This window comes from Polistes dominula, unplaced genomic scaffold (genome assembly GCF_049000335.1).
Source record: "Polistes dominula isolate Pdom_NZ unplaced genomic scaffold, Pdom_raw_medaka contig_20, whole genome shotgun sequence".
NCBI classification, from domain to species: Eukaryota; Metazoa; Arthropoda; class Insecta; order Hymenoptera; family Vespidae; genus Polistes; species Polistes dominula.
The window spans coordinates 2,044,742-2,057,412 of NW_028301147.1; the positions used below are offsets into that span (position 1 = coordinate 2,044,742).

Consider the following 12,671-nt stretch of genomic DNA (forward strand, 5'->3'; position numbering starts at 1 on the left):
GGACGTTATGGTTTTGCGCTAAGAAGATACTCTGGGGTGCGATGCACACCACCACCACCACCACCACCACCACCATCATCACTACCACCACTACTACTACAATAACAATGATCATCTTCCTCTTTGCCGCCTTTCTCATGTTATGTTTCGTCTTTTCTTTCTCACTTTATTTCATATACACACCTACACATTTGTCCCATCTGCTTGTTTCTCTCTTCGTACCTCCTCCTTGAAAAAAACTCATACAAACACACATGTTCATGAGATCTTTTACATCGAGTAGTATGAGTACGTGGCCACGCTTCTTCCACTGAAGAAATGCGGGAAAGACGGGCTCGCCTTCGAGACGTTCATAACTCACTTGGTACGCTTCCTAAGGATAAGGTAGGCTAAACGAAGAACGCGATAAACAGGCCGCTTTATATGTATGCAAGTATTACTTATTGCTGGAATAATAATAACGTATATGTCGGCTTTCTTCGTACCGAAGAAATCGTTATACTTTGATTTTTATTTGTATCCTTTTTTTAATAGACTTTTTTTCAAGATCTACTTTATTCATTGTTTTAATCTAATATCAAAAATCTTCTCAAAGTTGATTGCGATCTTTGCCAAAAAATAATATTTTTATTTTATCTTAATCATTGTTGAATATATTTATTAAAAAATCATGTGTACGTAATATTGGTTTTCAATGAAAGTTCATACGAGCAAAGTAGAAACGTTGTGTGAGAAATATGAAAACGATCGATAAATACAAATCAAAGTGTGGCCTTTCAAGCCTTTCTTTTAAAAGGGAAGAAAATAAGAGGAAAAAAAAATGACGGGTTTATCCAAATGAATAATCGAGTTTCGCCTTGGTTAATCCTGAATCGAAGGTCGAACGTGTTCGAAAGGCCATTGGGCGTTGGCAATAGGATGAAGGTAGGCAGGCAGGCAGGCAGGCCTTTGAAAAGGGTTCGTAGTCACGAGTTATCGTCACAAATAGTCATCGGCTAGCGTTAAAACGGTATTTACTTGGAAACAATGTCACGTGTCAGGGCGCCATCAACAGCTGTGTGACTAAATGTTAGACAGAATCAGGAGGACTTGGTTGACTAGGATCGCGTGTGTCTCTTCATTTACCAATGAAATAGTAGAAGTATAATAATATGAAGTAGTATAGAGCAAAATGAGGAAAGAAACGAAATGATCGAGTGTTGTTTTCATCGTCATGATGAAATGTAAAGAATAGAAAATAAAAGGAAAAAAAAAGGGATGAAGAAGAAGAATACAACAGCAACAACAAAATATATATAATAAGAAGAAGACTCTCGGCAGGGGGTTTTGAATCTTAACAGTGGCGAGCAACGGCCATTATACGCCATTATGGTTCCTTTTCCTTCTTTTAAAAAGGACGGCAACCGACGACGTCGCAAGGTGTGGCCGTCACGATGAAAAGTCAGTAATACACCGGTGAAACGTGTGTTCCTGTTCGAACATAGAACTACTAGACAATACACCGAATCGATCCCATCCCTTCATGAACGTGAACAGAAGAGGTGGAGGAGGAGGAGGAGGAGGAGACCCAATCGGAAATTGCCGATGAATAGGAACGATAGATGAAAACCTGCTCTATTAAAATGTCTAGTCATTTTTTTTTCTTTTCTTCTTTTTTTGTGTTTTTTTTTTGTTGATGGCGCTCCTAACCGTAGAATCTTTTTCTTGTTGGATCCCCTCTCCTCGCTTCTCATCCCAAAAAGACGATGACTTTTTTCGTCTCTAATTTTCTTTTTCTTAATTCGAAGATGAACTTAAAAAAAGAAATTCTTAAGTTGAAATTATTCTTCAGTTATTACATCACATATTTGAGATAAGGTTTTAGATTTTTATTACGAAGGGAAGATTGAAAAAAAAAAAGGGTTCATAATTTGTTCGAGCAAATCGAGTAGAGAACGTTGGCGAAAGAAAATCCTGATAATCGTCCGATTTTTTCAAACGTGAAATTACCGTACGAAGGTCGTAAATTTTTATTCTCTTTTTTTTTCTTCTTCTTCTTCTTCTTTTTTCTTCGACCTAACGTCGTTTCGATAAATCCTGGAACAAGAGAGAAAGAAAATCTGTAGGAACCGATTCGGTAAATTAAAAAAAATAAAAGAGACTATATAGGGATAATATGCAAGGTTATTAAATTTCCTAGGAGCATTAGTAGGGTGCTGCGACACCAGGTATTATCGTATTAACTGGATCCCTCTTGGTATTGTTCTTCTTATCGTATTAAAAAGAAATCTCCGGCGCGTGGCTGCCAGCCAATGAAAATCTCCATAGCTTTATTTTTTCTTTTTCTTTTTATACTTTCATATATTTATACACGTGTAAACGCATGTGAATGTTGAATTTGGTTATACACGTGTGTTAGCAATCGTTGTTGTTTTTAATACCTAAACCTGCGGATTAAGTTCTCATTCTCCCTTCCTCCAATTCCGTCATCTCCAACACGGATTTCTTTCTGTAGGTGGATCTAAACCCTTTCACCCACCCCTATCCCTGCTTATTTTTCTCATTGCCCGCGAGCTGTAATAATGAGATTTAAAAAGGCATACCTTTTAACCATTTTCGTCTACCTGTCCACCACCACGTAAAGTTATATCTTTGTCTGCTCTTTTGAGAGAAAAAGAAAAAGAAAAATAAAGAAGGACAAGTAATTTTCTTCTACTCGTCGAAACAGACCGAACGAACTCTATTTCCCACGAGCACGAAAAAACTCACCATGGTTTTTGCGGTTTTCACAATTTTCCTAAATAATTGAGACTTACGAGCGGTCCCTTTTCAACGGATGTTTAAAGCCAACCGTTTACCTTTCAGGTTCATCCTCTCGACAATATTTACGGATTAAACCTTTTCCTTTAAAAGAAACCCGATGATTTTCAAATCTAACATCTTTTTAAACGATCCTGAGTTAGTATAGTCATTTACTTGTCATCAAGTAAACCTTTCGAGGTGTAAACAAACAAAACAAAAAAACAAATTCTTACAATTTCATTCTGACGAATGATATTATTGTTTTAGGGTAGCAGAGGGTTCAAACAAAATCTTGATAATTTGATGTAAATACTTTTACGTTTGATATAGGTTGTGTGTTTTGTATTAGGTGAATGATCGTGACTGGCAATCGGGGAGTGATATTATTTCATCGACCGGATGCGGTAGCGCGTAAAGGGATCGGCCCTGTGGAAAAAGGAGAAGCCAGAAAGTTAGCATAGCGACGTGACTTAGTGCTCCTGAGGGTGTCGTCCGTCAAGTCCATCCACCCCATGATTTCATATGCCCCCCTTCTCCTCCTCCTCTAACCTCTTTCCCTTATATTCATCCTCTGTCCAAGTAGCACGCTTGAGAAGAGCCTTTCTTATATCGCGATATTTTTTTGTCGCCTAGTTAGAATATTTATCGTAGATCGGAAGAAGAAGAAGAAGAAGAAGAAGAAGAAGAAAAGGGCAAAAAATGTTTTCGTGGTTGGAATATTTTACACATCTAAAACCTTACCCCGATGCACCCCTTCTTTCATTTCTTTTTCTTCTCTCTTATTTCGATTCCCTGTTTTTTTTTTTCGTCGTTCTATTATTCGTTCAAGTTAATTCCACAACATTTGAGCTTTTTCTCGTTCTAACCGCCAGATATATCACACAAATTGCCATTGTGGTTGCGACAATATGCTAAATATGTGCTTACGTTATATGTTAAAGGCCACTTTACTTAGCTGTTAGCATTTCGTTATGTTTTTTTCTCTACGGATACTCCTTTTTATACGCTTCGACGATTTTTTCACGTCGAAATGGAATTATTTTTTCTTCTCAAACTTATGTTCTTCGCGAGGATTCTTTTTTTTTTTTACACTTTTTACACAATATAATTTTGATTTTTTTTTAGAAACAATTTAAATACAATATTACGTTACTTTCTTTTTATTTTTGACATCAACTTTTATTTAGACTATCAGGAATATAAATATCATAAATCTTTTTCCCCTAACGCAAGGTTTTTTATTTCCGAGACAACTTTCTATTAAGAAGCCTCACTTTTCAATGCAGTTAATTAAATAAAAAGTTTATGAACGCGGAAGAGACAAGGGTTGGTTTTGTTAAATATCAAATATCACACAATATAAACTTTCAAGAATCAACTGTCCCTTGTTCTTTTTTCGTTCATTAACTTTCTCATTTGATATTTGCCAGAATACACTCATAAAATCGTTCACTTGCACACACGTAACACTCATACCATTTCATTCTTATTTGGCACACATTCCTTCACACATTTTCTATTACATTTTTATCATACATTTTCTATTAAAAATATTTATTCTTCCTTCATTTTATTCTTCTTCATCAAAATAATTGCATAAACGCATTATTACATAACAAACAATCTTCTCTCTGTACTCAACTAAAAGATACGACCGTTTCGGACAAAAGGTGTGGGGGCGAATAGGAGTGAAATGGGGTGTAAGGGGTGGTAGGTGGTTGGTTCGAGGGCAGATCCCGAACGAAACACATAGGCGAGCCTAAATCCTCGAACTCATTAATGAGCTCCAACACATTTACGAACATGGAAACACGATGATCACTATCACGAATACAAGGTCGAATTTGTGCGTGGGTGGTGGTGCGGGAACGGGCGTGCAAACTCAGGCCGCGTATTCAGAGCTTTATACTTGAGGTTTAATTCGCGCTGGTCAAATTAATTTGCAACGATGAACGAGTCGGTGTGTATACGCTGTTAGCAGTGCATTTCGAATCGGGAGATTAGCCCTGTTCATTAAACACGAGCCCGTTCGACAGCTTTACTCGCGATTCTATCTCTCTCTCTCTCTCTATCTCTCTTTCTATCTCTATCTCTCTCTCTCTGTTCATTTCTATCTCTTTCTCATATCGCATCATTGTCCTCGAGGGCCGTCGAATTTTCGAACTTTCATTCGACTCTACTTGGTATTGTTCGAGTGGCATGATAATCCCGACGAGATATGAAAATAATGAGTATAGTTAAGATGAGTATACTCATTAAAAATTCAAAATTCTCCATCGTATAATAATTTTACTCATTTAGATTAATTTATCATTAGATTGTAATCTAAGTATACAAAAATAAAAAAAAAAATAAAAAATATGTATTTATTTGAACGAGAATTAAAAGAATATTTTGATTACTTGCAAATGCAAGAAGACAGATAACCAATTTAAAAAAAAAATATATTTCTTTACATTGTTATTATATAATAAAATATATTTATTTTTAAACTATACCATTACACATATATTTAGTTATTTAATTGTTCGTAATAAAATATAAATGAATGAATCTAGTAAGTACTATAATACTAGAATTCGAATAGATTAGGAATATTCGATGAATGATATTATACATATGAGATAGATAGATAACAGAATATAGAAAGAAGTTTATTTCGATAGTCGCATTACCCCATACTCGATAGTATTCTCATTACGCTTGTTCGTTTCACGGTGGTTCCATTGTTTCGATATGATTAATAATTAGTAAATAGCGATTTCAGTAGCCCTGGCGTCATTAAATGAAAATCTCGTGTAACTCGCCTAAGCTATGTTTGCACAATTAATTATCGGATTTGGATACCTTGTAATATTTCATACTCGATTTACATGCGCCCTTGCTTATGCGCATATGTTGTTGTACCTAGTAAGCTAGTAGTATTTTATACAGAAAATGAAGGATTATTTACATTATTTTTTTTCATTTTTTAAATGAATTCTTATTTTAGTCATCTTTTTTCTTCTCGAATAATAAATAGAACTATTTGTAAAAGTTGACGATTTGATTGTTCATCCAAGCGAAGAATCTTAAAGACACGGCGATCGATCATTAGAAAAAAAAAAAAAATAAATAAAATAAAAAACATGCTGTAGCCAAAATTGAACAACGATACGGACGCCCTTTCAAACTGAGACGACCGTGTAAAATTAACAACAAAAAGGCCGGTTGCTACGCCGTTCAAACGCTAATTTAGGCACGCGTGCCGTCTAATCTTTTTTAAACACTTTGCGAAATATACAATGAAAAGTCTCCTGTAAGTTAACATACTTTGAAAATTTTACATTTTTATTGACAGTTTTTAACTGTCATCTTTATATCATTTATATAAGTTTAACATTTTTTTTTTATAATAATTTCATATAACGAAGATGTTTGTAATTCAATTCTAAATAATCTATCATTACTTTAATTAAGTCTCGTAAAGGTTCAATTTAATGATACAATTATTATAATTAATATAAATTTAATTAAGGAAAAAGGAGGGTATTTGTTAGAATCAACATTTGTTTTCTAAAAGATTTCAAGCAAATAATATTAGAAGATGTTACTGTTATTATTATTATTATTTTTTTTTATAGCTTCTAATATATACTTTCACTTATTATTATTCTTCAGTCTTCAATCGTTATTCGTCGCGTGCATTGGATCAATCAACATTTTAACAACTTATTAGAATAAATGAATATTAAAAAAATCAACACACAATACTATAATATTTTCTAAGGATTGATTCGATGTGTACTCAACAGTATTTCATATTAAAATGAAGATAATGCGTTAATTAGATAGAAAGTAAGAAAAAAAGGATAAAAATAATAATGAAACCTGTGTGTCTGTTTCTCTCTCTCTCTCTCTCTCTCTCGCTCTCTTTCTTTCTTTCTTTCATTTTCTCTTTTTGTGAGTACTCGTGTATCTTTTAAGGAGGCTGTATTAAGCAGAAGCGAGATGATAAAACGGCGTGGCGTCATAACCGGCAATAAATGTTTCGTAGCTCGTAAAAGCGTTATTGCCTTGTGTGTTGCGCGTTATAGGCTCACGCGCTTACCACGCGTACGAAAGGGGATGCAAAGAAGCCGGGATAAGAAGAGGAAGAGAGAACTGAAGGTGGATGAGGAGGAGGAGGAGGAGGAGGAGGAGAAGGAGGAGACTATGTGGCTTCTCGAAACATAATACTTCATGGAGTATAGGCACGAAAAAGGAAAGGAGCAACCCGAAGGCAAGGTGTGTAGTCTCGACTACTACTCGACTTGCTTCGAAGTTGCAAGAGAGAGAGAGAGAGAGAAAGAGAGGAAGAGAGGAAGAGAGGAAGAGAGGAAGAGAGACAAACTCTCTCTCTCTCTCTCTCTCTCTCTCTCCCGATCTTCCGTGTAATTCGAGAAACTATATAATACATCGGCGGCACGCTATTTATATATGCTATCGCGATAAATCATCTAAACGATATGCCGTGCGAAAAAAGTCTGACTGAAGAATGAACGAGTCCAACCCTACTCTACTTTCTTCCAATGGTTTTATTTATTTATTTATTTTTTTTTTATATTATCTTTTATATTTAAATTTGGTATTTCAGTTTTATATATTTCAACATTTCAATATTCGATATTACAAAATTATGATAGATCGATTAGTAATCCAACTTGTGTACAAAATTAATTCAATTAGTTGTTTTACATGTCCACAAAATAAAATATATCTAGGGAATAAAATAATATAAATATATAAATATAGGAAACCTATTATATAAAGTATGTAAAAAATTAATTTTATCATTTTATATATATACATTTACCAACCAAATTAATTTCGATTATAAGAATGATATTTAAAGTTCAAACATTGCGTATGAGGTACATATATATGTATGTTAAAACAAAAATAATGCAACAAAAGTGAGTTTAATCGTTTAGGTTTTCTTAAACGAAATGTACGAAATATATATTCCGCGTGAGTCTTTTGGTATCGAGTTACCTTCAGGGCACGAAAGTTATCAGGCTCGTTATATTCGAATATGTGATATAAGTTTGATGAAAGAAGCAGGAATACCTTGTGTATTCCAGAAAGACTACTACTACTACTACTACTACTATCAGAGGTAGATAAGTTAGCTTGTTGTATCTGTTTAACCCATACTATGATACTACCTTCGAAAATTTAGCTTACGAGCGTCTTTCTTTTCTCCCCCCCCCACCCCCCTCAACAAGCTAATATCGCCCATATAATCTGTCGCCATTTCGAATAAATAACCCGCGGTGAGGCTAATAAAATTTGCTTGACTGTTTAAATATTGTCGATCCTTTAAACGTTATAGTTCGTAACGTACCATGGCAGAATATTTCCTGGCAGTAAGCTTTTGCGGTGCCATGGGTTACTGTCTATATAAAGACACATGGCCAAGTTAGGTGTGAGCGTATGCGTCGCTTCATTTGTCTTTATATTAACGCCTCGCAAATGCGATATTTTCTTCTTTTTTTTTTTTTTTTTTCATTAGAGGATACTCTTATTTCATTTTTTTTTCTTACGCTTACTGTTTTTTTTTTTAGAAATTTTATTCAACGAAATAATAAAATATTTAATATAATAATATTCTATTTTTTTTGCGATAAAATTATTTTATTCCACTTCTAAGGAGACATAATTAAGAATTAGATACATTTTTGTACTTTAAATGATATTAGACATTTTGATAAATATTTGAAGAAAAAAAAAAAGAAAATGCAGAGAGTTAACCGTTCGGTACATAAAACTATACCGATTCTACCAGTAACGTTCGCGCTTCCGAAAAAGCCCGAGGCTAGGATTGGATGGTGGCTCCCAAGGGGTTAATTTCGTAGAGAAGGGCAGAAAATATTCACGGTTCCTTAAAATCCGACGAGGCCGTCTCTTACGAGCCTTCTCTGGGGTGGCGTTATGCCAAACGGTCACTCGAAAAATATCATATCTTCACCCCTACACCCTTTTTTCTTTCCTCTTCCTTTTCTTTCAACCTTCTTTGTCCCTTTGGCAAAAATATTCTTCTAATTTGCGTCAAACTATGATCAAGAAAATAAACAAAAAACCATGATACATAAATTCTAATGGTGAATACAAATTTATCGATTTTTTTACGAATTATTATTATTATTTTTTTTTTTAATATTGTTTAAATTATTTCAATTAAATTATATATAAATAATAATAATACAATAAAGTGCATATGACAAAATAAAATTAAATATTATTTAAATTATTTAAATAATTTTAAACTAACGCATAATAACTGAAATCAATTTTTGTAATAATATTTTAACAATTTCATTTGAAATTTTTTTACAGTCCATAAGATGCACGGTTACTGGTTGTACCTGCGAATCTTTTACACCTGGCAAACGTCATCTACGTTATTGTGGAAAATGTCATCACGGATGGGTACCACACGGTGAGTTTATATCACAATTATTTCATTTTAAATATAATCAACGAAACGTCGAATAATAAAACTATTTTCTTTCGAATTGAAGCATAGACGTTGTAAAAAAAAAAAAAAAAAAAGAGAACGCTTGTATTTCACTCGAGTCGCGTGCGCACGGTTAAACGCAAATTTTCCGACTGTCAGCATACTTCATCCGAGAAGAAAGGGTGGGAGGGAGGGAGGGAGGCCCTAAGGGACGAAATTCAATTTTCCAACGATGACCAGTGCCATTCCTACGTCTAACCTCGCGGTCGTTATTGAAACCTTTCTCTTTTTCTCATATTTTCTTTCATTCTTATTTCTCTCATAGAAAACCATACATGTATATACATTTATATGTAGTGAAAAAGTTAGTATAAGTGATACGTGTGTGTATGTTAGAAAGTAAAGACATATAGAAGACATAAGATCGCGTATTTTATGCTCTCGTAAGTTTTTTTTTTTTTTTTGAATGTATTAGAAACGATATCAAGGATGCCAGCTTTTCGATATTCCTTAGGAACGTGTTCAAAAACTATATATATATACTTGCGTTATGCACACATACGTCAAAGGACGTTCTAACGGGACTTGGATAAAAAGAGAAGGAGAGAAGAAAAAGGAAGGAAGGAAGGAAGGAAGGAAGGAAGGGAATTTTCGGCTTGTATCGCGTTTAAAATTCCGCCTGCTTGACCCGCAATAGATTGGACGCGGCAAGGCACGGAATACATATCAATTTCGTGCCCTTTACCTTACTAGTACTTCTCTCTCTTTCTTTTTCTCTCTTTTCTGTCCCATGGGAAAAGCAGTTGCATTTTTCCTCTAACCATTTCCTCGATCGGTTCAAAGTTCTTTTTATTTTTATTTTTTTTTTTATTTTTGCGATAGTCTCTCCTTTTTTTTTTCTCTCTTTTATTTTCTTTCTTTTGAACACCGGTCATCGTGAAAACGTCACGAGTTGCAAAATTCACGATCGATCATTCGAATTTTCTTTCCGAATTATTAAACTTGCTTGATATTTTATGTGGAATAAATAATAGTGTCGAATTTATTATGATTAATAATAGTATTTATTTTTTGTATGTAAAAAAATGATCCATTTTTGTTTGATGATTGCAAATATTAATCTTAATTGTATTACAGAACGAATATAAATTAATAAATAATTTTTTATACATTTCATGGATAAAATGATATTACTTGAAAGGATTCAATGCAATTATTTATCAAAATATAATTTTACACAAACAAATTTTATTATTACAATAAGAATATATTTTAAAAACCGTATTAACACATTGATTTCATTCTAAATAAAAAAAAAAAAATATTCATTTTGTATTCTCATCATCTGAACGGTCACATTATGGTTTCGATTTTCTTTCGAATCATCGAGCAAAAAAAAAACAATCAACGAATATTAAACTTTTAATTATCGATAGAGAATAATATTTAATCAAAATTCGTAATTAACGAGATGTGTTATCTATGCATCATTGATATACATAAAATCTATATCTAATTTTGCACTAGTCATCGATATTTTTATAAAGATTAAATTTATATTTGAATAAGAGAGAAAGAGAAAGATATATAGGAAGGGATCGTATTAAAAATGAACACATCGTCTTTCGATATCTTTATAAATTTCGATAGAAACATGCTTGGTCATGGTTCTTGCTAACGAGCACGAGTAGAATGGATGATACTTTTAGAAGATTTCTTTCGTCTTTTCTCTTCTCCTTCCCTCCTCCTACACCCCACACCCCCCTCTTTCTATTCTTTTTATTTATTCTTTTCTATTTTTTTGGTGGTTGTTGTTGTTGTAAGAGTTGAACACACGCACCGACACTAACATCGACACGGATACGAGTGTTTGAGAGCAAAGTCGTGCTAAGCTCGTAAGAAGAATCACGAGTAATACACTGACAAAGGCCTTTTTAAATTGTAATGAGCTGCCAAAGAGTGAATTATGTGCCGTCCAAGTGCCATCGAGTCCTCACCAAACCCCATCCTATAAAATCCTACTATGTATATATATATATATATGTGTGTATATAGATGTGTGTTTATATATACATTTATATACATGTATGTGTGTGTGTGTGAATGTGTACATATATTTAGCCTCCCCGTGGCCGCCCAGCCACCCCACGTCATGAATATATTTACATTGATCGTCGGTCTCGGCATTTTTCATTTGCCACGTCGTTGTGTCAGTCGGCCAAGTGCGCCTACTACTATCCCCCCGGACACTTTATTTACATCGCGGTATGAGACGTGTTCGTTTCTTCAAAACTTCGTGGACCACTGCCCCTTAACAGTTTTTTCTTTTCTCTATTTTTTTTTTTTTTTTTTTTTTTTTTTTTTTATTCAAAGAAGAAATAAGGGAAAAGAGGAGGAGTAGAAGATAAAAAAAAAATTTCGCCATCTCACAAATATTCGTCACGTAAAATCCGATCCTCATACATCCCCTCTTCCCAATAGAGCATGACAAAAAAATGATACTTGGATATTTATATACATAAATCAAAAAAAAAAAAAAAAACCAAGATTGACTGGGTATGTTCATCATAGGGTAGGATGAAAAAAGTATCTTAGTATTTTCTTGTCGAATCATCAATTTGGTAATATTTTAGTAGTTTTTTCTTATTTACTAGGAATATGTTCGTATTTGTTTTTACGGTAAAACCACCAGGATCTGTGTTAATAAAATAAAGTAATTTTAAATAAAGAAATGTTTCTATAACAGAACACTAGCAATTGTAGGATTTGTTTTTTAATTCATTTCAGTAATCCTATATTGGGTCATAGAAATTTAAACACGTGTGTGGTTTGATACATGATACAATTATATATATATTTTTTAATTTATTCCAAAAACTTATTTTCTATTTCATTAAATCTATTTTAAAAACTTTCAAGAATATATACAAATTCATTTTTTTATAAAAAAAAAAAAATTAGTTAATAAATTACAATTTCACATTTTATTTCAAATTGATCACATTACGAATACTTTTTACACCTACTTGTATATGTTCGTGTAATTATATAAAAGAAAAACTCATTTTCAAATAATTTTTCTTTGCGATTTATTACCGACAAATGATATAATTCATATTTTTATATTTATGAAATGATATATTAATTAATGTCACGAAACAGTGTTTAAAAAGTGTTCGATATTAACACGTTCATGTACAGTTCAGAGAGAAAGGAGAAATAAAAGAGAGTTACCGTTATATAATTGACGTTCTCGAAAGTACACAGACATCAAGAGAGAGAGAGAGAGAGAGAGTGAGATAGAGATAGTGCATTTCTTTTGGTTCGCACGAAAACTTTAGACGAGCTAAGAGGATACGCATACTCCGAATTCCAATATCCTTGCTTATAATATACAGAAAAGCAATTTAGC

General features: G+C 33.3%; 1 protein-coding gene across 1 annotated transcript in view; it reads left to right on the forward strand.

The window, feature by feature from the left end:
• Positions 1–12,671, forward strand: part of LOC107066116 (uncharacterized) — a 221,016-nt gene that overhangs the window by 76,935 nt on the left and 131,410 nt on the right. The window contains exon 3 of the mRNA XM_089177110.1: positions 9,139–9,241. Coding sequence (XP_089033236.1) covers positions 9,139–9,241 — 103 coding nt within the window. The remainder of the gene's footprint in view (positions 1–9,138; positions 9,242–12,671) is intronic.